Raw genomic sequence first — 27,195 nt, forward strand, 5'->3', positions numbered from 1 at the left:
AGGCTGCACATCTCTGGCAGAAAGGACCAAAGCTTCTTGACGCGAGAGTGGCTGTGGCCTCGCTCTCATCTTCTCATCCAAGCTACTGGGTGTTGCCTCAGTTCTTTCCACCTCAGCCGCACAGCCTTTTATTCCAATTCTAGCTATGCCCTTGACACTCACCGCCGCGAGAGCCCAGCACTGTGATTCCCCTCGCTCCAACCAGCAGCCTCTGCTTGCATCAAGAAGCCAGCAGCCAGGCAAGAGGAGGACAAGGTGGGGCGCCGTTTCTGGGCCAGTCCAAAGCACTGCACTGAGTGATGCAGTGATGGCAGCAACCAGAGCATGCCATAGCCATTCACTTTCTCTGCTGCGCTGGAGTTGAAAGGGGCGGCGGAGGTGCCCTGAAAGGTAGTGCAGGAACTCCTGAGACAGCTTTCCGTAGCCCCACCACAGTGCCCACTGCGCCCACCACTCGCCACCCCCCCATGGTGCTTCGAAAGAGAGGGCGAGTCCCTGGGCTGCTGCTTTCTTCATTTTCTTGCCGCCCGCTGCTCTGGTGGTCACTGGATCAGTTCATCCCAGACCAGGTGTGTGTGTGTCATGAGAGAGACTGTGGTGTGTGTGTGTGTGTGTGTGTGTGTGTGTGTGTGAGAGAGAGAGAGAGAGAGAGAGAGAACGAAGGAAGCAAGCAAGCAAAAAGAGCAAGAAAGAAAGAGGAAGGGAGAGAAAGAAACAAAGAAAGAAAGAAAAAGGAAGGAAGGAAGAAAAAGAAATAGGAAGGAAGGAAGGAAGAAAAAGAAAGAAAGAAAGAAAGAAAGAAAGAAAGAAAGAAAGAAAGAAAGAAAGAAAGAAAGAAAGAGGAAGGAAGGAGGAGAGAGAAAAAACTGTGCTATTATTTTTAATTGTTCCATTATTTATCATATATTAATATTTTACACTGTCCTTACACCGAGAGTGATTTTACTGCCTTTCTTTTGCCCAGGTATTTTTCAGGGTTTATATGTCTATAGTCCAGAGCATAAATACATGTGTGTTTAACAGAGTTGAAAGGGACTATGGAGGTATTCTAGTCCAACCCCCTGCTCAGGCAGGAAAACTGAGGGTGCCAAACTCTGAGTAGAAATCCTGGGAAAGGTGTCAGAATAATACTTAGAAGGGACCTTGGGGGGGAACCCTATACCATTTCAGAGAAATGGCTGTCCAGTCTTTTCTTAAAAACTTCCAGTGATTGAGCACCCAGAACTTCTGGAGACAAGCAGGTCCACTGTCAAGAAGTTTCTCCTTACTTTTAGATTGCTTCTCTGTTTGTTCAGTTTCCATCTGTTGCTTCTTGTTTGCTTTCTAGTGCTTTGGAAAATACATTGCCCCCCCTTCTTTCTGGCAGCCCCTGAAAAGCCTGTTGTCTATCACACTCTTGGGCAAAGCATGTGAGCCATTTCCTCCTTTCAGTGGTCCATAAAAGTACATCTATAGTACATAGATAATAAAGTCAAAAAAGGGTGAACAACATTTTACAGAACTATAGATAAGTTGAAGCTGGGTGTGACAAGGAATCACTGGGAGGGGAAGGGCCTGGGGAGGCATGCCTTGATGTGACATTGAGTTGACCACACCCACCCAGTCACATGACCACCAAGCCACACCCAGCCAGTCACATGACCACCAAGTCATGCCCAGTCAGCAAGCCACACCCACAAATTAAGCCAAGCCCACAGAACCGGTTGTTAAGAAATTTGAATCCCACCCCTGGATATAATATTCCTTGAACATTTTTTATCTAATAAGAATGTAATCATTTATTACAGGACTTGTATTACCAGTCATATTCACAAGTAGGAGTGATGTTTGCATCCATACCAAATTTCAATGATTTTTACATTGAACTGGATGGTAATAATATGGGAGTAGAATGTTTACGCCTGTTAAATGAAATTATAGCTGACTTTGATGAGGTAAGAGCTAATTTGTCTTTACTATTACCATTGGGTCTGTGTCTCTCTTGCTCTTTCTTGGCCAAATCTCCCTCACAGGGTTATTGTGGAGAAACAGAGCTACTAAATACATTTGGAAATTGAAATTATAATAATTTATAAGCAAAATTAACTTTAATATTAATTTCTGATAAAATAAACATATGGTTCCTTAACTAGAGAATATTCTTCAGGTTGTTCCGTAAGGCAGGGACTGCTATGGAAAAGAGATGCTTCCTAGTTCTCATTAGAGGAACAGGAGTGTGTCCATCACCATTGGGCCAGTGTAACTTCTTGATGAACATTCAGACATAATGTGATGAATATTTTGTCAAGGAGCACCACAGTCACACTTAAGAGGTAGAGACAAGACCCCACTTAAACAATGACTCCTGGCAGACACCATGTTGGGTACGGATCCTGTTCAGAGTTGACCAATGCTGGCAAGTAAGGTCAAAACCTGGCACCTTTTGTGTACAGTCATCTATGTAACTGACTGTATCTGGATGTTCAGCAGCCCATTTGGCTTTCCACTGTGAATTGATATCAAAGTTGTTAGACAGCTGTTGAGTGAATGCCAGAGAGGGCTTCCTGGATTTAAGCCTGCCAATTGATAGATGAGAAAGATCAGTGTGCACAGAAAGAAGTGGGTTTCTCATAATTTTGCTGTACTCCTTCACTAAGGCTTTTTGCCTTCGTAGAGCTAGTGGTGCAAATGTGGCTGAAGTTGGGGAGCCAGCAAGTAGGAATAGATTTTATGCAACCGCTTGTGATCCATTGTATCATTTAGTCTAGCATTGATCTTGCTAGTGTGGCAGCTAATAAGCCAAACAGGGGTGCAGTATTCAGCTGTGGAGAAGATCTATCCTAGTGCTAATATTCTGAGAGTAGAGGCTGAGACTCCCCATTCTAGATCCTCTTAGTTTCTGGCATACAGATGGGAGGACAGATAGATGTCCTTAAGGGAAGGGTCCTGCGGATAGCCTGGATATATGTCATAAATATCTCTCAAAAAAATTAAAAGGAATTATATTATACAACGGTACAATGCTGCACCATTTAAACTGCAGTCTAGCTTGAATTTTTTTTTTTTATTTACTTGCTGTTTGCCTCTCATTCAATATCTTCCCATGTGTAGAATTGATTCATGGAATAATAAAACTCAAAGGTTCTATGCCATTTTGGTAATAATTAATTGGTAGTTTTAGAACATACAGGACCAGCTATATTTCATTGCAACTGCTGTGTTCTTTCCATATATACTGTATGTCACCTCATTAAGGTGGAACAGATCAGGGAACAAACATCACAAGAATTATTAGGAATCTATTGATAAAGATAGTAGCAATAAAAATCTGAAAGCCTTACAGCATTTCTCTTAAACCCGCCCCCCCTTATACCAAGAAAAATTAATTCCAACCTTTTTATTTTTTTCAAACCAGGTGCAGTTTTTGAAAGGAATTGTGTAAAGAGCTTTGGGATTCTTTCTGCCTGCCTGTAATCCTTTTGAAAATTGAGCAGAATTGTACCAATTCTGGGGAAGTGGGGGGAGTAGCAAAAGTAGATAAAAGTTAAAAATTATCTAGATGAAATAGAAGGAGCCATTCTACCCCACCCCTCCCACTCCCACATCCTCCCTAGCCTGATTTCCAATATATCTCACAGGAGCCTCTGTGGCACAGTGGTTAGAGTGCAGTACTGCAAGCTACTTCTGCAGCCAGCTGCCTACAATTTGGCAGTTCAAATCCCACCAGGCTCAAGGTTGACTCAGCCTTCCATCCTTCTGAGGTGGGTAAAATGAGGACCCAAATTGTTGGAGACAATATGCTAACTCTGTAAACCACTTAGAGAGGGCTGTAATGCACTATAAAGCAGTATATAAGTCTAAGTGCTATTTCTACATCACTCCGTGGCATCTCCACAGTAGAAGACATTTGACAATGGCTTGAATTGTTCCTAACATTCTAAGCTCTTCTCCAATGGAGCTGTATATCTGAGAATGAAATTATTATTAAAAGTTTGGGGGGGAAATCCAAAAACTGTGTATACTTTCTCATTTTTACTGTACGAAGCAAAAGAAGCAAAGATAAATATGTTTTGCTTGATATGCTGAGTTAATATGCTAATGAAATTATAACAGGATTGAGCCATAATCGTTTTCATGGCCACTGAAATTTTAGATGACATTTGCTATAGGTATGAGGCAGTAAGAAGGATAACTTCTAAAACAGCAGATACACACATTATTTTTTGTTATCTGAAATATTATGCAATATTTAATACTTTTGTGTTTTAAACAAAGCTTATGGACAAAGAATATTACAAAGACATTGAAAAAATCAAGACAATTGGAAGCACATATATGGCAGCGGTAGGCCTTGTGCCAACTACAGATAGCAAGGTAAATTATCTTCCTTTGGGGTATTTTATTTAAGTAATATCACATCTGAAGTTAAGAGTTTGCTTTGAATCTGTTGGTGGAAACTGAATAAAACTATTCATGTTTAACATGAAATCTACAACTCAAAGACATGGCAATATCCAAAGCAAAAGATTTGTGAGAATCTGAAAACAAACAAGGTGATTAATAGGAGACAGCATGGATTTGTTAAAAATAGATCATGCCACACATGATTGCCTTTTTTGATAACCTAATTAAATTAGTGGACCAGAGAAATGTTGTGGACATAATACACTTAGACTTCAGCATGACACAACCTACATCTTGCTAAGATAGAACAATTGGCAGTTGGCTTACCAACCACACTCAACAGGTAGTCCTCAAAGAAACTACATCTACATGGAGTGAAGCATGCAATGGGGTACCCCAAGGTACTGTCTAATACCTAGTACTCTTCAACATCTTCATACATGATCTAGATAAAAAGATAAAAGGGGAACTTATCAAATTTGCAGGGAGGAAAAATAATACTTTAGAGGACGGGCTCAAGATCTAGAAGGATCTTGATGGACTTGAGCATTGGGCCCTTTACAACAAGCTGCAGTTCAGTGGCAAGAAAAGTAAAATCCTACACTTAGGTAGGAAAAACAAAATGCATGAGTATAGAATAGGTGATATCTGGCTCAACAATAGTAACTCAGAGGGATCTAGGTATCCTAGTGACCATAATTTAAGTATGAGCCAGCAGTTTGCTGCAGCTGCTAAAAAAGCCAATACATCAACAGTGGAATAGCATCAAGACAATGAGAAGTGTCAGTACCAATTTATATCATGCTAATGAGACAATACTTGGAATAATGTACACAGTTCTGATCACCATGATAAAAAATGGTATTGAGACCCTAGAAAGTATGCAGAGAAGAGCAACAAAGTTGATGAAGGATCTGGAGGCTGATTGTTATACATCATATTGTTGTGGGACCTAGATATTTCTAATCTATTGAAGAGAATGATAGTGTGGACATAACTGTCTTCCAATATTTTGAATGGTTCTCATGAAGAAGAGGAATTAACTTATTCTCTAAAGCCAAGAGAAGAAGTAATGGGTGAAAACTTGTCAAAGAGAGATACAACGTAAAAATAACAAGGAATTTTTTGATAGTAAGAACAATTAATCAATGAAATAACTTGCCTCCTTGGGTTGTGGGTGCTCCATCACTAGAGATTTTCAAAAATAGACTGGACAACCATTTGACAAGGAACTATAAGACTCATGTCTTGAGTAGGGTGTTGCACTAGAACAGGAGTCTCCAACCTTGGCAACTTTATGGACTTCAACTCGAGTTCCTTCCCAGAGGAAACTTCCTCCCAGAGGAATTCTGGGAGTTGAAGTCCACAAATCTTAAAGTTGCCAAGGTTGGAGATCCCTGCAGTAGAAGACCTCCTTGGCCCCTTCCAGCCATATGATCCTATGTCACTAGTTGCTTCAAAAGAAACTAGAAATTTGTAAAACCTATGAACGAATCTATGTCACCAAAGACAAATTGTGCAGCAATAGTAGAGAGAGGATTGCTTGTGTTTTCTAGATGTAAAATGGGGTTCTAATCTACCCCCATATACATGCATGTGCACACACACGCACACACACATACACACACAAAATATACAATAAATATAAATATATAATAAATATAACACACGCACAGGCACACAAACACACATCATGTTAACATTTCAGCAAGCATTAATCAGATCAGAGCTAATAAAGCTGAACTAAACAAATGTCATGTAATCCAGTAATCTGTTTTCTGTCTGTTTTCTGCAGTGGCTAAAAAGATACCTATAAGAAACCCAGGTGCAGGACATGAAATCAATAATTATTAATTCCTGTGAAGCCCCCTCCCGAATAATTTAATCTTACTAAACATGACTAATAATTAACTGCTATTGATACAATAACTATTTGTAAATTTTTATAATCGTCTGAATTTTCTAATCCTAGAGTCCTCACTCTTCTGTACAACAGTTTTGGTCTTGTGAAATTAATTCCTCCCCAAAATGAGTATTTAACATTTCTAACCTGTTATGTCCCCTGTATATTTATTTATATTTAAAGAGATTCTTCGTCTGTTTTAAAAACTTGTTAAAACTGTGTTACATTAATAGATACAACATTATGAATGACATAAAAAATTCTTTTTAAAATATAGACAAAGAAATCGATTTATTTCCATCTCAGTACACTGGCTGATTTTGCAATAGAAATGTTTGATGTTCTTGATGAAATCAACTATCAGTCCTACAATGATTTTGTTCTTCGGGTTGGTGAGTTACATTTTCAAGAATGAATTATATTCTGTTACTGTTTCTGCCCGCATTCATAGCAGAGATTTTACAAACAAAATAAATCCTACATTCTGACAGTATATAGCAGCTAATATTATATCTAAATGCTGCATAAATAATTTTCTTCTGTTTAACTTGACAATTGTTAATTAATATTAAAGATGTGGAAAATGTACAGGGATGAATTATCATAATAAGAATAACAGTCTTGTAGAAATTGGAATTCCTTTATTCCTCATTCGTCCATAGGGGGAAGTTTCCAGAGAGATTACGAGAGTCTTTAAGAAAATTATGTTTTAATCTTCAGAGAGATTTTAAAAAAAACATAAGCAGCAAAAAGGCACTTCCAAATATAATATGTCTGCAGTGGGAAAGCCAGATATTTTCTCATTGTTCTTCTTCTGTTTATACCACCATCCCCTCCTCCTAGTCATTTTCTTACTGTTTGCAAGAAGAACCGAAAAATCAGCTTGTACCACCCTAAACAATTAGCTATTGATAGTGTCCAGTTATTAAACATTCATTTCCTCACCACCATCTCCCCAGAGATTGTGCCAAAGTGGAACTCCTCCTGAAGATAAGCTTAGGCTTATCAAACATGTTGGCAGCTATAATAAAGTTATTCAGGGTTAATTGAACAAGTACTATAGGTCTTTCTTTCACAGCCAATGAGTTTTTATTTATTGTTTATTAGTGGAATTTGGGGAAATTATCTATTAACTAGATAATTCGTTTTGTCCCCTGGAAACCTATAGGAGAAGAAAGTCAGCATTCTTCTGTTTACAATTGAGGGTAACTTGGGAATGTCCTATAGACTGGATATTATTTCTCCATTTCAGCTTCTTAATATCAAAAAGCAATTTCAGTAGAATGGAAATATATCCTTAAAAAGAGATGGGTAGGGGACACAGATACTTCCTTACCAAGCCCAATGACTACTAGATTTCATTTTTTTAAGTATTTGGCTTCTTTTTCAGGTATTAATGTAGGCCCTGTAGTGGCAGGTGTCATTGGTGCCAGAAGACCTCAATATGATATCTGGGGTAATACTGTAAATGTTGCTAGCAGGATGGATAGTACTGGAGTACAAGGTAAAATTCAAGTGAGTATTTTCAGAGTTCTCTTATAAATTACATCAATCTTAATAAAATACCCATTGGTTACTTCTCAGAACATAGTAAAGCTTCATCTATAGAAAAATTATTTACTTTATTTATTAATCAAAATTATACATCACCCATCTCATTGTCTGAATGGTTTAAAAATAAAAAACCCATAATATCCCTAAAAAAATAACAAAGTTAAAAAGATGGACAGAACACCCTCAAGCCACCAACCATAGCAAATTCCTCTGTGAAGCCCTGAAGGTAAATCTCTGGCATCCCATTATCCAAGAGGACCAGGTAACCGGGTAATAGAGAAGTGGCACTCTGCAGATGCAATAAGAGGAGAGAGATATTGTTTTGCTGCTCTTACTTCTTGAGATTATTATTATTATTAAATTTATTTGCCACCTATCTTGTCATGGAGTTATTCTAGGAGGTTACAACAATAAAAAAACAAAGAAATAAAAAGGAAGTTTAAACAAAGTGAAAGTAAAATCATAGAACAATAAAAATAAACAATAAAAATAGAGAAAGAAAACAAAATACTAATCAATATGACTAGTAAAAAAAAGATGAGCGAGTGGGTTCTTATTCAACAAGAATATTGAACAATTCCCCTGTGATATTAAAAGTTGCAAGGAAAAAAGATGAAAAATCCAAAATCCTCACAGGATTTGAGACAAATTCTGTTTGGTGTTTAAAAGATAATTATGAAAGCAGAACAAGATTTCCTTTAGAATGGAGTTTGAAACAGCCACAACAAATGCTCTTTTCTCTTTAAAAAAATGAAGTTTAGGGAACTGGCTATTAAAGAAAGATCTGTTATCTAGTAATCACTGGTGACTGAGGTTTGTTTAATTTACAGGTTACGGAAGAAGTACAACGTATATTGAAGAGGTGCAATTATGAGTGTGTTTGTCGGGGGAAAGTCAGTGTGAAAGGCAAAGGTGAAATGCTGACTTATTTTCTAGAAGGAAAGACCGATGGAAATAATTCACAAATACGATCTTTAAACTTAGAAAGGAAAATTTATTCCTATGGGAGAGCAAACATTCAGACCAAACTGGGCACAAGTTGTCCATCTATGTGCTCATCCCCCAGCCTTTCAACAAACACTGGGTCTGGAACACTTCAACCACCAATAGCACATACTAATCAGACACTCCATTATCTTCCTTCTTTGCCAGCTATAAAAGAGGCATGAAATCAGTGAAAATCTTTATCCTGTCATTTGAGATGAACATGTACAGCAGAGGTCATCAGAAAGGTTAAGGCTGCAAAATTTGATAGTAACCAAGAAGTCTAACAATCCAACCAAAAAGAACTTGGGAACCACTAATAAGAACTTACTACGGGAAGGATCAAATAAGGGCTAGCAATTCTGTTTGAGAAGTCTAATGTTGATTCTCTGAAACTATGGAATATTTTATCAGTAATTTTAATAGATAAATAAGATAACAGAGATAACACACCAATAAGACTGGATATTTGCATAAACAACATAACACATGAATTTGTGTGAGAAAAATTGGGATTGTTCCATTTCCTATTGATTTTCTGCTGTCACAGAGAAATGTTCACAATATCATATAGCCGAGAGAACATTTATATGATCATATCCAGGGTGCTTGATCTATCATTTATAGCTGCTGTTTAAGCACAGGGTGACAATAAATTTGATTTATATGAAAATATAAGAAAGCACTGTAGAATACTTTAAGATAGTATTTATAGGAAAATGAAAAAAAATTCAGCACTTGCTGTAATGTAGGAAGTAGTAACTGTTAAAGAAAAGAAATGTAGCTTTTAAATTTCATTTTATGTTTTGTATTTTTGATTGAGCCTAACTGCATAGTGATAAATCAGAGATCACACAAGAAGATTTATTGGAGATATTGGATACTCATCAAATTTATAATTACAAATGATTTCTTATTCACACAAACATTTGGGTGTGGCACTGTTTATCTCCATGATGGCAAACTTATGGCATGCATGCCAGAAGTGGCACGCAGAGCCATTTCTCCGGGCACGCGAGCTGTCGCCCCAGCTCAATTCCACTGTGCATGCGTGGGAGCGGGACGCATGCGGGACACACATGCGCAGGGGGCAGGGGAAGCGTGGGGGGTCGTGCATGCATTGCATTATGGGTGCAGGCATGTATGCGTGCTCTCAGGTGCGCACACGTGCACTTTCAGCAAGCAATGACAAAAAGGTTAGCCATAACTGGTTTATCTCATATTGTTGCACAGAGTCACATAGAAACAGCAGCTCCCATATTGGAGAAGATAGTAGATAGGAATAGAATTCAGTTAACTATTCCATGATAGAATGCTAAAAGAATATTAAACTGTAGAAAATTATGCCTTTTCAGTTGGCCAAATGGCTAATTTAAGACATTTATTAAAAGCAATTAAATTATAGTACACTTGTCACTCGACACATATATAGTTCTCTTCCCTGAAAAATTCATAGATTTGTGAACAAAAGTTTGTTCCTATCATGAAATAGATATTTCAGATCCAATCCATATTATTTGATGCAAATCCTTTACAGATGACTTCTATTTTAGGTTTGTTCTCGTCTTTTTCATATGAAGATTCTAATTAACAAATACATGTTGACTTTTTAAATACAAAGTTTAAGCTTCTTATTTTGATAGAATCAATTAATGTATCTACATTGTGATGGTTTTAACATCTCAAATAAAAATACTATTAATACTAACATTATAAAAGTTTTGGAAATGTCAGGCAGCCAAAGTTTTTATTGTATAAGAATATTTTCTTCCATTTCCTGGCTTTTGAATTCTATTTCAATGCCTTGAGTGCAGCTTCCAAGAAATGTCTCCATTGCAAATTATGTTAATATAAACAGGAATTACTATAAAGCACAAACCTTCTTTAGAGCTCACACAAATTTCAATTTACTTCCCATAAAATATTCAAAGTGCTTGTCTTCTTTGTTATTTTTGCTTGAAATTGATGTAGTAAATTAAATAGCAGAAGAAGACACTGTTCTGATCTGCAAAATGGCTGGTGAGGGACTTATAGAAGAAAAAATTGAAAAGAGAAATTTCTTGCAGATTTCAGCTTTACTTTGTGCTAGAAAAGCTGAGGCTGCCAAGTATATACTTTTTCATCATTTTAGCAAAGTTAACTTCAAATGTGAATACCCTTTACAGGCACTCAGGTCTCTTTGATCATTACACATAAAGAATATCCAGATGTTTATTTGTGACATTATTGCTAATTTCTTATATTCATTTTAATCCTGATCAATTTATTCATATAAGTATTTCCAAAATTCTATAGTGAATATTTATTCTTTGTTCCCAGTGAAGAAATATTTACTTTTAACATGTGGTATATCTCAAGAGCAGAACATATATTAAATTTAGAAGCCCTGATTATGAAAGATAGATGTATTGGGAAGATGAGATTTTCACTGGCCTGTTTAAAAAAGAAACCTCTGGATTTCTCTTTATGTTGTTCAAGACTTTATTATAAAAATATTACTTCTATTATAGTACAATTGCTTTTGTTGCATTCTTAAGAATACTGTGCTTCCAGCAAGAGACAGCATTGCATTGTGCTTTCTCTCAGCTCCCATTCATTTATCTAAATATTTTCAGTTTCACAGTGGATCTATTGTCTGTGGGCTTCACTTGACTTATCTCTGAGCTTCATTTTATTTGCTGGTATAAAGAGACTTTCCTGAAGATTTAGAGCTTTGATCTGTAAGAGAGAGAAAAAAAACTATTTTTCTCCAGCAAATTTTAAGGCATGCTAGTTTTTTGGAGATCTCTCTCTCAATAATAAGAGATTAGAATGCGATCTCACAAGTAAGTCTTATTTCTCTTGAGCTACACTCTGTCTCTGATTTAAGATAACGGTATACCAAATTTGGGGAAAGATTTTCAATATAAAAACATAGTCTTTAGACTCAATAATTTCTTCCTTTCCACCAATTCAGAAAGGGGGCAAAAAAAATTCTATATGTCTTTTGGGACTTCATACAAGATTTAATCATCCATTTGACTCTGACAGTGTCACCATTCTTTATTCCACAAAGCACTATTCCCAAATCAAGTAAAGGGATAGAATTCATAGTTATTTGCAAAAAAAAAAAAAAGTTACCTCTCACTAATTTTGGTTCATCTCTAATCTGAATGATTATTTCTTTTGATTACCATTTTTCCAGTTCATTTAATAAGAATATTCTTGTTTTACTTCCCTAGAAAAAAGTACTCTGACAAATATGGTCCTATTTTTACTTAAGGAAATCATTCACAATTCCTTAAGGCAGGTTAGCCTTTTTTCTTTAACATGCACAAACTGCTGTTAGTAAAAGCATAACTTGAAAAAAGAATGTAGTTGACTAATAATTATTAGGGATAAGCTAGTAGGTAGCAATACAATACAAAACAATATTTTACAACCCTTGCACAATTTACTCTTATAATAATAATAATTTTAAAGCATTTTCAATCTCCACTAGAACAGAAAAGATATCCAAGTTCTGGGGTCGTGGTGGGGATTAACTTTTATATTGTTATGAAAAGATACTGGATATAATTATTAAGGTATTTGCAAACATTTTACATTTTCAGAAAACCTTTCTTTAATAAATGATTTCAGAGATTAACTCTTGGCATCAACTGTGTGCCGGCATATTCATGTGGTTGATATACATAATAACTAGACTTCAGGTAGCTATTTGCTGGTTTTAATCTATTGCTGCCATTATAGTAGCAATGAGGCAAAGCAAATATTACATCTTTTAGAAATTAATGTATACTTATTCCATTTCAGAGAGCTCAAGATTCATTATTCACTAACACAAGGATATATAGGTAGCAGAGGGATAGACCTGTGTACTTCCCCCTAATTGTATGTGAAATATTGAGGGAGTAAGATGTGCCATATATAAGCCCATAGACATACAAGCTTAATTTGTAGGTCTTTGAAATTATTTCACAAACTATACTTATCTGCTATCCAGATATGTTATTTCTATTTCTTTCTTCCTCTAATATTGTATTCATTTTAATCCAATGGGTATTCTTAATATACATTTATAAGATTGCATTGCTAAAATTGTTTGTTATTTAGTACAGAGTATAACAACTAAATCTTTACATTTTATTTTTAGTGCTGAATATATGCTATAAATAAAAAAAATGTGATCAAAGGATATGCACTAAAAAGCTAAATGAAACTTCAATATTTTGATAGCATTTCCAAGTTAGTAATCTATAAACTCTAATAAGTGCAAAATATATGTAATCCATCAATATAATTACAACATTTCAAATAGGTTATATTAATGATGTGGCTTAAGCATATTCTTTCCATCATCAGAAAGAAATGATCCTCTGTATCATAACTGGCCCAAAAAAACTGAATAAGAATTATGTCTAATCATTTCTAATTCAATTGTTTAATTCCAGTTGGTGCATGGTCCAATTTGGGCAAGACTCAATAGATATGGAACCTAGATGTGATGGAATGAGATTACTTTTACTTGTGGTACCTCAATTGGATAATCCTGGGCTGCTTCTTTTGTACCAATAAATGTTCAATTGGATGTAAAATTCATATCACAGAATCAAGCTGAATGTGAACCTGAACTCAAACACTGAGTTCTAGGGCCTTGAGTTCAAACAGAAATGGAACCATAAATATGAATCATAATAACCAATCAAACAAAATAAATCAGTATTATTTTCCTTTAAACAAAATAAGAGAAAAGAAACATGAGAAAGAGTTATAAAATTAATAGTTTCTCTGCATTTTTCTGAACGATGGTAATTTGATCTCAAAATATATTTATATTTGAGCTATATATATTTAAGCTATATTTGACCTTAAAATAATTATATTTCAAATCCTATGGAGGTTTACAGGTTTTTCAGCCTTTAATGTCTAATATATTAAACATTATTTTGACTATCAAAACAAGAGATACTTGCTTAGAAGAAGCAAGTTGTTTAAAACAAAAAACAAAAGTCTATATACACTGTGTGTCAGTGGTGGAATTCAAATTTTTTTACTACCAGTTCTGGGCATGGCTAGGTGGTCAGGTGGTCATGTGCCTGGGTGGGCATGGCTATATGGTCAGGTATTGGGAGGAGTCAAAACTCTTTTTTTTTCATTTTGCAGCACCCTCTGTGCCCGTTTTTGGCCTAGTGGGCCTTAGGGAGCCTACTGGGAGCAAAAACGGGGCACGGGAGAGGTGCATAGCACCCCCCACACCCTGTTTTTGGCCTAGTGGGCCTCAGGGAAACCTACTGGGCACTGAAAAAAGAAGTATTTTGAAGCCTTCTGAGGTAAGTACAACAGCGAGGGGGGGATCAGCTGTGCTGCATGATTTAGATTAGCTAGAAAGCAGGAAATCACGCGGCACAGTTGATCATTGCCCAGCTGATGGTTGGAAATACCGATTCAGCTAAACCGGTAGCATATTTTTACTACCAGTCCACCCTTACCGATAGAATGTTTTACTATCGTTTCGGGCAAACCAGGGCAAACCAGAAGCATTTCACTTCTGCTCTGTGTATATGTGTGTGTGTATACACATGCATACATATATACATACACGTACAGAGGGTGATAAAAATTTTATATAAATCTGCTGTGATAAATATTTTATATAAATTTAAGGGGGAAATCATAATTTGACTTTGATAGTCTGATAGATAGATAGACTGTTAATATTAAGAATATTCTGGAGACCACAGTCAAGACAAGCAAAGAAAATAGAGCCAAGTCACTGAGAATCTCACTGAATCAGCCGTAAAACATTAAGCAAGTAATTGTTATCCAAATTCTTTCACATTTCTGGTTCTAATCAGAATATTAGCCATGATGTCCTTTCAAATAAAAATTTTATATAAGGGGACAGGCAACTTTTTAAAAATTTATGATAAAACTGTATAATAATGCCTTATTTATTTTTAATCTTGTATATATGAAAACATTGGCCTTTCATGTTTTTATTTATTTACTTTAAAGGAAGTATTATATGAAATTTTGTAAATAACTTTAGCTACGAGAGGTTTATTGCATGTATACTTGGACTTTAAAAAAGAGCAAATAGGCACACTTTTAACAGATGCTAATGGTTTTTTGTAAACTGAAGTTTTACAACGCATGCATATAAATGCTTTAGAAATAGATGTCCTTTTGCTTCTTTTTTGCAATCTACTGCATGCCGTTCATGCCTGATTTTGGTAAAAAATGCTAAGAGTAACTTTCTTCTTACTTGTTTTTAACATATCACTTCTAACAGAGTTTTTAAAGCATGACTAGCTGCATGTGTGTGTGTGTGTGTGTAACAAAAGTAAAGCTAAAATTACAAGGCATCAAAAAAATTAAATCTATCACATTTGCCAACCTCAGTGTTGCTGGCCCACATTACATGGTATATGAAATGTGTTCTCAAACATCTGTGCTACCTTTATAACAGTACTTTTGGTCATTAGAAGCAATAAATTAAACTCCATATACTGTAATATATCTATATCTAAATACATATATAAATTAGAAGAAGTAAGTAGTGGCATAAATTTGAGCCGCTAATTCAACAGGTACTGTTTAATACCTTGCTTGATTTAGCAAGATAAATGATTGATTTTGGGCAGTGAATAATTCTGCAAAGCCCAGAACATATTAAAAGAGCACAAAACCATTCCTGTAGATATGGTCATGTGAAGCTGCCTTAGGCTGGAAACACTAGTCCATGTAGCCCAAGAACTGGCTGGTAGATTCCCCCCTCCCCCCCCCTCCCCCAAGATCTCAAGCATTTAGATCTGAGTATATGAAATTGTTTTGTACCAAGGTTATTTACCCCTTTGGCCTGGTCCTTTCTCATCTGCCAATTAGCTGCTCAGGTCTCTTTTAGCCCTGCTACCTGAGATTACCTAGGTAGGATGAGATTTTATATGGGAATTTATGCATGCAAAGCAAATTCTGTACTATGGAGTGATGGCCTTTCCCATCTAGAAAAAGATCAAGTACATTCTCAAAAGCATTTTAAGATATCGTAGTGGAAGTCTCAAGGTGGTAAGAGCAATAGGTGATTTCATCAGAGTATAAACAGGCAGACTTGCATGGGAATGGGTGGAAAGATTTGGTTTAATAAAGTTATCTACTTTGTAGTTTTGGGTTTTTTAAAAATTATAATTACTTATGATATTTGAGATAAATAGTTTAGATTTTTTCATATTACCAAATATAATTTCAATTGCCTTATTTCTTGATTACTATAAACCCAAAACTTAATAGACCAGCTGAATTCATAACTAAGCTGAACTATAGGATTTTTAAAAATTGAACCAGAATTTTTTATTTTTGCCTATATTTTATCAGATTTTTCAAATAAACTGAAAATCTCCAATAATAATCATGCTTTCAGAATGCACATTCTAGTGAAATCATTCAGAATAATTTGTAAGAAAGCAGGTTTGAAAAACCCTAAGAAATATAGGGGCTGTAGAAATTTTTATTTTATTTTAAATCATTCTTAAATGAATTTGATACAGTTTGAACAATTAATAATGGTCTAACGAAATTAATGTAGAAATAAAAACATAAAAACTATTACAAAAGGGGCAGGTTAAAAATTACCAAATCTAGCCAAGAAAACGAAGTAGTAAATTCTGGTTTACCCAGATTTATTTTACCTGGTTTACCAGGATTTACTCTACCCAGAATAACATTAAATAATATGACAAGGTATATATTGAAGTTTAAATAAGAGTTGAATTGATGTAATTAAAAGATATAAAGGTGTCATACTCCAATTAGTAACTACAGGAGAACATTTGTTTAATGAGAAAAAATAATATGAAATTGAAACAGAACAGACAAAAGTATAAATATAATTATTTGAATTGAGATGAGATAATCAAAATAAAATTGAGAAAATTGAAAGAGGGGGAAAAACTATATAGAAAATGCAGAATAGTAATAAGATATGGAATAGAATACAAAAAGGAGCATGAAATTGAGTTTTGTGTCTGTATAAAGAAGTTCAACCTGGGACCATGTTATTTTCAAAAAAGATGTTTTACTTGTATTTTGTATGTGTGAAAACCCAAATAAAACTTTATTTAAAAAAAATATGACAAGGAGCAAAGGATTTAGTTTTTCCTGGTAGTGGTAGTTTGGTATGTTTGTGGGGGAATTGAAAATATCCACATTCCTCCCCATCTACATTTTGAACTGGCAGAGTCAAAAAGCTTTTCTAATTGAGCCTGCTCAGTAGAAATCTCTGTATAAGGAGGAACTACGAAATGTACAAGCTCTTACGTTGATTTGCTTTTTTGTCTAAAGTTTAGCAAGTAGAATTGATTTGACACCTCTGATGAAATCATCATTGCCAGGTTGATTTGGACTCCATGTTTTAATTTTCTCTAAGATTAAAACATCATAATTGTTTTAATTTAAACAAGCCATTATATTGCATATCCTAATTCAGCCTTTGCTTAGTTTGGTGCCCTCCAAGTCATGTTGCTACTAGAGCTCCAATAATTCCCTGCCATCGTTCCTGACAGTTGTAGTAGCAATGTATTTGTAGGATTCGCAATCAAATAAGGGTGGCCTAAGAGATTTTATTTTCTTCTAGCTTTAGAGCTAAACTAGAGTGTTTTGTGTATTTCTTCATTTTTTTTCTATTCTGACTCAAAATCATTCTGAGGTGGCTGTTTATACATAGAGAAAGTCTGTTTCATTTTTTCCTTTATAATAATTTGTCTATGAATAATTAAATATCCTCAGCTGCTTTTATGCTGAATGAGGGGAAAGGCACTGAGAAATATACATACAAAGATACTTAGTATGAACATTTGGGAAAGGACTATTACAGAAATATGTAATGTTATCTTCATTCAGTATTACAATAACACCTTTAGTAACATGGAATGAGATATTTGCATAAATAATACGGGTCTTTTTTTGTACATAGAATATTGTAGAGTATTCCAGTCTTTTTTCAAGATTGTTGAACTGAGATGAGCAATTAAATATTTGTCCTATTTTTATGTTGGGAAGGGGGGAAATTAATGGACTAAAATGTTATACTTGTGAATGTAAATTTCTTACTGCAACTTTTATACTGAGTGTTTGCACTATTATAATTTCTGGAATCAAATTAATAAAGGAAACAATCTGCTTAAATACACAAACTTGATATTTTTATTTATGTATTGTTCATATTTATATACTGTAGCTGCCCATTTCATGAAAAAAATACTCTAATCCTATAAATTAGGGTTAGAGTTAGAATTAGGGCAGGGTCCTGATAAAGTGCTGGGGTACCCATAGGTTCTGTTTTAAACCCTGTATTTTTCAACATCTTCCTAAATGATTTAGATGAGGGAATAGAAGAGGAACTCATCAAATTTGCAGACAACACTAAACTGGCAGGAATAGCAAACATTCCAGAAGATAGGATCAAGATCCAGATGGATCTCAACAGATTTGAATTCTGGGCCCTTTCTAACAAAATGAAATTTAGTGTAGAGAAAAGTAAGGTTTTACACTTAGGCAAAAAAAAATCAAAGGTACAGGAAGACATTAGGTGAGACTGTCTAGACATCAGTAATTTTGAGAGGGATCTTGAAGTCATAGTAGACAATCACTTAAAGGTGAGCACAGCAGCAGCCAAAAAATCCAAGATATAGAGTCAAAATTATGTGAAGTATTAGTACTGCTTTATAAAGTAAGATCACACTTGGAATACTGCCTCAAGTTTCGGTCACCATATTATAAAAAAGATATAGAGACTGGAAAAAGTGCAGAAAAAACAACAAAGATGATTAGGAGGCTCTAGACTAAAACATGAAAACCGTTGCAGGAATTGGATTTGTCTAGTCTAGTGAAGAGACTAGGATGATATGACAGCAGTTTTTCAATATTTGAGGGGCTGCAACAAAGAAGAGGAGGTTAACCTATTTTCAAGAGCATCAGAAGGCAAGATAAGAAGCAATAGATGGAAACTAATTAAGGAGAAAAGCAAACTAGAACTAAGGATATATTTCCTGACAGTGAGAATCATCAACCAGTAGAATTGCTTGATTTCAAAAGTTGTGGGTGCTTCATCACTTGGCACTTTCAAGAAGAGACCAAACAGCTACCGTGTTTCTCACATAATAAGGCCGGGCCTTATTTTTTTTTTGAGCCCCGAAAAAACAGCTAGGCCGTCTTTTCGGGGTTGACTTAATTCCCCCCCTTGCATCCTTGCCGCCAGCTGCTCCTAACGGGTAATCATGGCGAAGCGCAGAGAGCTCCCTACTCCCACCTTTGCTGCAGACACCTTTGGCACCCGCCGCTGTTGCTTTCCCTTCTGCCCATTCCACCACAAGGTTTGGAGCTGCCGCTTCCGTGTTTGGAGTGCCGCCGCCCTTTGGAGCTCCAAACAGCGGCAGTGCTCCAAATGCGGAAGTGGCAGCTCCAAACATGATGACAGTGCTCCAAACACGGCGGCAGCTCGAAACGCAGAAGCGGCAGCTCCAAACATGACGGCGGGCGATCTTTTTATTTTGGTCGCTGCGAAGTTCAAAGCGAGCAAGAGAGGGAGACTGCGATGCCTCCATCCGAGATGGCAACCTCACTAGTGGATCACAAACGTAGCTGGAAGCCGAATCGGTGGGAAACGATGGCGATCTTTTTGGAGCGAGAGGAAAGGGAGAGAAGAGTTGCAAGGTGTAATTTGCAGGAGGAAGTGGGTGTACCCACGGCAGGGAGCCCAAGGAAGAAGGGCGGTGGCAACGGAGAGCGTCCCGTAGCTCTGGAAGCAGCCTAGAGATGCGCCGGGAAGAGTGCAGATGCTGCCTTGTAGTCCCCAAACCAACTGCGTGCGCCGCCTTTGAGTTATGTGCACTCCGCGCTTTGGGCATTTCCGTGTGATTGCGACCCTGTCCTTTCCACCTGGCGCCCTTGCTGCTTTCTGGCTCTTTAGCAACCGGCTTCGCGTTTGGAGCACTGCCGCTGTTTGGAGCTCCAAATGGCAGTGGCAGCTCCAAACACAGAAGCGGAAGCTCCAAACATGATGGCGAGCGATCTTTTTATTTTTGGTCCGCGAAGTTCAGAGCGAGCAAGAGGGAGACTGCAATGCGTCCATCCGAGATGGCAACCTCACTAGTGGATCACAACGTGGCTGGTTGTCAATATCTACAAGGAATTATCTCCTGGCAGAAACACGAAGCCGGTTGCTAAACAGCCAGAAAGCATCAAGGGCGCCAGGTGGAAAGGACAGGGTGGCGATCATACGGAGATGCCCAAAGCGCGGAGTGCACATAACTAAAGGCGGCGCACGCAGTTGGCTTGGGGACTACAAGGCAGCATCTGCGCCTCTTCCCGGGCGCATCTCTAGGCTGCTTCCGGAGCTACAGGACACTCTCCGTTGCCTACCGGCCCTTCTTCCTTGGGCTCCCTGCCGTGGGGTACACCCACTTCCTCCTGCAAATTACGCCTCGCAACTCTTCTCTCCCTTTCCTCTCGCTCCAAAAAGATCGCCATCGTTTCCTGCCGATTCAGGCTTCCAGCCACGTTGTGATCCACTAGTAAGGTTGCCACCTCGGATGGAGGCATCGCAGTCTCCCTCTCTTGCTCGCTCTGAACTTCGCGTGGACCAAAATAAAAAGATCGCCCGCCGTCATGTTTGGAGCTGCCGCTTCCGTGTTTCGAGCTGCTGCCATGTTTGGAGCTCCAAATGGCGGCGGCACTCCAAACTGCAGCGGCAGCTCCAAATGTGGCGGCGGAATGGGCAGAAGGGAAAGCAACAGTGGCGGGTGCCAAGGTCTTGGGTCTGCAGCAAAGGTGTTTGGTGGGAGTAGGGAGCTTTCTGCGCTTCGCCATGATCGCCCGTTAGGAGCGGCTGGTGGTGAGGAATTGCTGCCTGCGGGGCGCTCCTAACGTGCAAGTCCCCGCCCCTCCCCCTTATTTTGCATGTTTTAAAATAGGCCTAAATTTGAGGGGAGGGGCTTAATTTGATTTTATGCCAAAAAAACATGCTGGGCCTTCCTATTGGTGGAGGCCGTATTGTTGGAGAAACACGGTATTTGTCTAAAATGTTATAGGATCTCCTGCTTGAGCAAGAGATTGGAGTAGAGAACTTCCAAAGTCTCTGTATTCTGTTATTAAATCCAAAGGAAGTGGACAGAGGTCTCTGCAACATCAGCTTTGCCATCCACACGCTGCATTCTTGCATGTCTTGTAGCTGCAAGGAGAAGATAGGAGCCAAATGCATGTGGTGGTCGATGCATTCTGGGTTGCACCAATTTTGAAGGAGGTAATGGGTGCCCCTTCTACCTTATTGCTTAACTGAGCTGTTTTGGACAATGATTTCCCAGTGTCCAGTCTTTCTTTTCTGGGGAACATTGTGAAGTGGATTGTAGATTTGTAGTTGTGGAGAGCCCTGAAGGAGGGAGATTATTTGAAACTGTTTCTATGAAATCCACAATTAGGAATGTGATTAATAGCAATAGCTATTCACAATGCTTTACAGCCATCTCTAAGTGGTTTACAGAGTCAGCATATTTCCCCCAACAATCTGGGTCCTCATTTTACTGACCTTAGAAAGATGGAAGGCTGAGTCAACCTTGAGCCAGTGAGAATGGAACTGCTGAATTGTTGGCAGTCGGCAGTCAGTAGAATTAGCCTGCAATACTGCATTCTAACACTGGGTCACCACAATTAAATTAATTGCTTCTCTATTGATGGCCTCTGTTGTGACCAGATGGAGAGGTACAATCCTCCTGATGTTGCTAGGTCTCTCAGCTGTTTTCAATACCATAAGTCATGAGGTCCTTCTGGATTGTCTGGAATTTGGGAGGGGGTTAGCAATGATTCTTTCAAAGCAGGTGAGTCCACTCAAGTCCCTGCCTCTTTCTGTTAAGATTTCACTAGTATGGTGATGATAGTAATATATTTCCATCTGATGTTGAGCTAGAGATGCTCTGAGATTAAGCAGAGAGAACAGACTTAAATTCAGTCACAGCAAGATGGAGTAGCTGTGCATACTAAAGAAGATTTATTTAAGTAAAATTCCCCGGAGCCAATTTGCAATCTGGAGGCTTTTTGAACTCACAGCTCATCCTAAAAATACTGTGCTCAAGAGATCTTTGCACAGCTTCATCTGGTGTGTCAGTTTGATCATCCTAGAACAGGAGGCTTTGTTGGTCTTGTTTATGCCTTTATTGTGAGGTTCGAATTATTGCAACTCATTCTACATTGGGCTCACTGATAATAACTTGAAAGGAGTTAGTGAGCCAGAATGCAATAAGCCAAGAAAAAACAGGCTTAGTTTGCTTGTGTTATATTGTTAGACTGCTGAGTTCAGTTCAAGCTGTGATTGCTGTTATAAAGCTAATCTTTATATGGTATGCTGGATATATTCAAGACTACCTCTTCAAATTCCTGATTCTTGACTCTTGACGAATGAATCTTTTTTTTTATGTACACTGACAGCATTTGCACCAACACAAATTTCTTGTGTGTCCAATCACACTTGGCCAATAAAGAATTCTATTCTATTCAAATGGAATCTGCTTTTCTGGGGAGAACTAGAAGAAGAGATATGGTCAACTCTCCCTCTCCCTCTCTTCTGCAGATGTAACAGTGGTCTCATCTCTGCTAATACTCCAGAAAATCGTTAAGACTGTCTTTTTTGGAAAGATTTGTTCCAGTGATTCTGATAATGATGGTGATGAAGAATAATTTATACAAAAGAATTTAATATGTTTTTTAACAGTTAAAATGTTCTTCAATAGAAAATATTTGTATGGTTTCTCTGGCAGGCAATGAGCTAACAAAATTCATGAAGAGAGTAATTATGGGGAAACTTCAAAAACGTTGTTATACATGTCCACCATTTAGGCCTTTAGTCATGGCAGACATACAAATAGATGTTCCTAAACTGCTAACAGAATTATAAGATCAGATAGATATCACCCTTTAACTTGATTTTCAGTGAGAGTTAGAACATATAGGTTGATTGAGAATTGCTATATTATGTCCAAAGCTGAGACATTCTCAATATCTGTATTACTGGATTCATGAACATTCTTCAAAGGCAGACATAATAGGGTCTATTTTGATAGTTTAGTTTACATGTCACTAGAATTTTAGTTTCTGGGTCACATTCTGCTACCTTTAGTAGCAGGCTAGCCTAAACTGACTTTTTAATCACTGCTGTTAACTAATGCTTTCAATCCTGAGAACTCGAACTTGAGTTAGCTTGTCAGCAGTGATACACCTGTTATTCCAAACAGTTTCAATTTCTTTAAAGGAATAACTAACGTTTACAGTTACAACAAGTCCATTTACTCAAGATTCTGTCACTTTCATCCTTCTCCCTTATGTAAAAATTATCCCCTATTAATAGAAAAGAGTCAATAAAGGCCATGTCGATAAATTTGTCTCACTAGTTCACCTTTATGAAAATCAGACAAAATGTTAATCTTAACTGTAGGAAAGTTGAGGGTTATAGCAGCATTTTCATTACTTGCTGAAAGTAATTACATGCTGAAAGTATACGTTTTCCTTTTTCCTTTCAAAAAAACTTTTTTCAAGAGTTAAAATACAAACTTGGGGGGAAAAAAACATTGGACAGAACAAAAGTAAACAGGATAAAAAGCAAAAATGTTTAGTAAAAAATGCTCATACTGTATGTTGTCCCCTCTAGTTGAATACTGATAAATATTATAACATTAGAAGTTGCAGGGGGTGTTATAATATATACACTTCTACAATGCTATTTTCCCCAAGATTTCCAAGAAAGCTTTTAATGTTTTCATTTGAATATAGTCTGACAAACATAGGCACTTTTCAGGACCCAATCTAAGTCAGTCACATAGGACCAAAGGTTGTTTTTTCAAGCTTTCAGACTCGTGCTGGAGCCCATCCTCCTGGTCACTGACTTGACTGAATCCTGCAGCATTATCCTGGGATACGTATATTTGCCTTCATTCACATAGGCAATTCCGCTCAAGAAAAGTCTGTTCCACCACAAGCTGGCCACAGGAGAGACTGAGATAATCTTTCCCGCAATAGAAAGTCTCTTCTATTAAGAGACAAAGAAAAAAGTTACTGTCCCTAAGGCAAAAAAACAAAACAAAAACCAGAGAAATATTCAGAAATAAAATACAGTAAAACAGATAAAAGCTAGTGAAATAGAATTCCTTATTATAACACTCCAGTGTAAATCAAAGCACTTTCACTACAAAGGAAGAAACCTTCGTGCCATCAATTTGCTTGTGGTGAAAGCAGAATTGTTTAATTACTTCGAAAAAAGAACAAGAAAAAAGATCATACTATAATCCAGCAAGGGGAAAAGAATAGTTCAGCGTTCAACCATGTTTAATATTTAAAAAGTAAGTCAAAAGCAAAAACAAATTCAAAAAATGATGTTAAAATGAAAACACCCTTAAAAATCCAAGCAGCTAATAAGAAAAGATTCTGGCCATTATTACAGTGAATTGCAATCATCCACGTTCCTCTTTGTAGGTAAGTAGTACAATCATCTGAGAGTAATTTGAGGTTGATCTTAGTTGCCCATTCTGATATAAGGAGTAGGTGCCACCAAAGAGCCAGTTTTGGTGGAAAAATAATATTCATCGTTGTGGTGGGGGGCACTTCCAGCTACTCAGGGCATCATTTTCAAAGGATTATCTTATGCCTTTTCCTTTCTGAGTCTGGATTTAGATAGTGTCCTGACATTTATCTCCTATCTTGAAACAGCTTGGTTCTCCCTAATGGCCTATCCTAGTTTGGGAACTGATTTGTGCAACATTGGATGCTCTCATGCAATTCACATATTTCTGGCTTGAACCTTGTTTGCAGACTGTTTTTGCCCCAGGTGATCATTTAGAAGAGGAAGATCTTGACAACTGAGGAAATAATACTGTTACAGAATATCAAACTAGAGGGAATATACTAATACGATTTTGGAATTATATTAACTAATAAAGAAAATTCATCTGTAGAGAGAGAAAAGAGCAAAGCAAAGTTCTTGTGATGATCCAGGGTGTGGCACAAAGGCAATTCAGCCAGAGAATAAGTATGGGTTCCTTTATTATTTCAACTTTGCCCCCAATGTCCTGGCTATTTCCAGTCTGGAGAAAAAAATTCTCCCATGAACCTGCAACAACATTTGGCTGCAGATATTCCAATCCAAACATTATAAACAGAAAACTTTTAAATTATAAATCCAACAAGGCAAAATAAGGTCATAAATCCGGCAGGGCAAGAAAGGAATTCCAGAAGTGAAATAACATGACAGTAAATCAAACCAGTTGGGAGGATGCCAGGAACTCAGATAACAGCAGGCAATGTGAGATGAACTCAGCAATTGCTCCCAACAACCACCCCACACATCTGCTTCTCCTTTAAAGTCCATCCCCAGGTGTGCCTTGTGAAGGGAATCAGGGCCCTTTCCTCCCTCATAAACAATGCAACCCACATTGTTCTCTTTTCCGTTCTTCCCTGAATGCCCTAGGATGAAGAAGGGGTGTGCCTTGAAACCCCTCTCCCTTGTTGTACCTCTTCCCTGCTCTGTCCACCCTGACTTTGCCCTTCCCCAGTTTCCTCTACAGCCAACAGAGCCACTTTCCCGCTCCTTGTCAGCTGTTCGTCTTCCTCCTCGGATTCAGACTCCAATGGGGGATGACAGTTCTCCAGTTCCATCCAAATGTCAGTAAGTACTCCTGAAATCAGTGGGTCAAAAATTCACTATCACTGTACTTTGTTGGAATCCTGTGTTCAGATATAGAAGATATTTGAAATAAAAATGCATACAATGCATTCAGAAAGTATTCAGACTCCCTTCACCTTTGTCAGTTTTGTTATACTCCAGCCTGATTCTACAGTTGTTGATATTACCCCATATCAGTACCCCATAATTTCAAAGTGAAAACAATTGTAGAAATTTCTTAAAAAGAAAAAAAACTGAAATATCACATATTCAGACCCTTCACTCAGTACTTCGTTGAAGCATCTTTGGCAGCAATTACAGCCTCAAATTTTGGGGGATATGACGTGACAAGCTTAGCAGACCTTGGGGGAATTTCCTGCCATCCTTCCTTGCAAATCCTCTCAAGATCAGTCAGGTTGAATGGTGACCATTGAAGGACAGCCATTTTCTGATTCCTCCAGAGATGTTTATTAGGGCTCAAGTCAGGACTGTGGCTGGGCTATTCTAGGACATTCACAGAGCTATCCCTGTCACTCCTTGGTCCTGGCTGTGTGCTTAGGATTATTGTCATGTTGGAAAGTGAAAGTCTGTCCCAGTCTGAGGCCATGAGCTATGTGGAACAGGTTTTCATTGAGGATATCTCTGTACTTTGCTCTATTCAGTTTCCCCCCAACCCTGACCAGTCTCCCAGTCCCTGCTGCTCAAAACATCACCACAGTATGATGCTGCCTCTATCATCCCTCCCTGTTGGGATGATATTTGGCAGATGATCAGTGCCTGGCTTCCTCCAGACAACATTTAGAATTGAGGCCAAACAGTTCAATCTTAGTTTCGTTAGACTAGAGCATCTTATTCCTCACAGTCTGAGAGTCCTTCTGAGAGCTTTTTTGCATACTACAAGCAGGCTTTCTTGTCTTTTGCACTGAGGAGAAGGTTCTGTTTAGTCACTCTGCCATAATGCCTACATCAGTGGAGGCTGCAGTGATGGTGGTACTTCTAGAACTCTGCCCCATCTCCACACAGAAACTTTGGAACTCAGAGTGATTATCATGTTCTTGGTCACCTCTCCCTCAATTGCTCTGAATGACTGAATGACCAGCTTTTGGAAGAGTCCTGGTTGTGCCAAGCTTCTTCCATTTGATAATTATAGGCTCTTAGTAACCTTCAGTGCAGCAGAAATTTTATTGTAGCCTTCCCTAGACCTGTGCCTTGCAATACTCTTGTCTCTGACAAGAGTAGTTCTCCGTAGAACTGCTGCGAGCATCCAGAGAGTGGGAGGTGCTTCAGTCCTTCCTTCTCACAGGCTGAGTTATAATTGAAGAACGCTCCCTCCTTCCTCCACGTGGCTCCTCCATGCGTTCTCCCAGTTTTCACTCAGCCTTCGAAAGCAGGCAGCGATCTCTTGTTCCTGGCCGTTTTTCAGAGTTTTTCTTCTAAGTGTTCAGGTTTGCCTTTATTCCTTTCCTCCTTGTCCCTGCGTTGATAGTGTGCTCTTAAATTTAATTGGTGAGGCGTTTTTTTGCCTGTAGGAAGGGGTTTAAGGGCTCGGAGCTTTCCTAACCCGCCCCCCCTCCTCCCTTTCTCTGCATTTCGAGCGTGCCTTTATCCAGCCGCTTGGCTCCGTGCCTTGATTTATTGCACTATCATCATTCCCCCCTAGAACGCTTTAGAGAAGCAACGCTTCCTCTCCCAG

At 37.8% G+C, this 27,195-nt stretch overlaps 1 protein-coding gene across 1 annotated transcript in view; it reads left to right on the forward strand.

Annotated features, from left to right (window-relative positions):
- ADCY1 (adenylate cyclase 1) overlaps nucleotides 1–12,168 on the forward strand; it is a 256,331-nt gene extending 244,163 nt beyond the window's left edge. Inside the window, exons 16-20 of the mRNA XM_087946948.1 lie at nucleotides 1,788–1,934; nucleotides 4,255–4,353; nucleotides 6,564–6,678; nucleotides 7,677–7,801; nucleotides 8,671–12,168. Of these exons, the coding sequence (XP_087803074.1) occupies nucleotides 1,788–1,934; nucleotides 4,255–4,353; nucleotides 6,564–6,678; nucleotides 7,677–7,801; nucleotides 8,671–9,009 (825 nt within the window). The 3' untranslated portion in view covers nucleotides 9,010–12,168. The remainder of the gene's footprint in view (nucleotides 1–1,787; nucleotides 1,935–4,254; nucleotides 4,354–6,563; nucleotides 6,679–7,676; nucleotides 7,802–8,670) is intronic.
- The last annotated feature ends 15,027 nt before the right edge of the window (nucleotides 12,169–27,195 follow it).

Source organism: Notechis scutatus, chromosome Z (genome assembly GCF_049901735.1).
Source record: "Notechis scutatus isolate UNSWTSFEM ecotype Mainland chromosome Z, rNotScu1.2, whole genome shotgun sequence".
NCBI lineage: Eukaryota > Metazoa > Chordata > Lepidosauria > Squamata > Elapidae > Notechis > Notechis scutatus.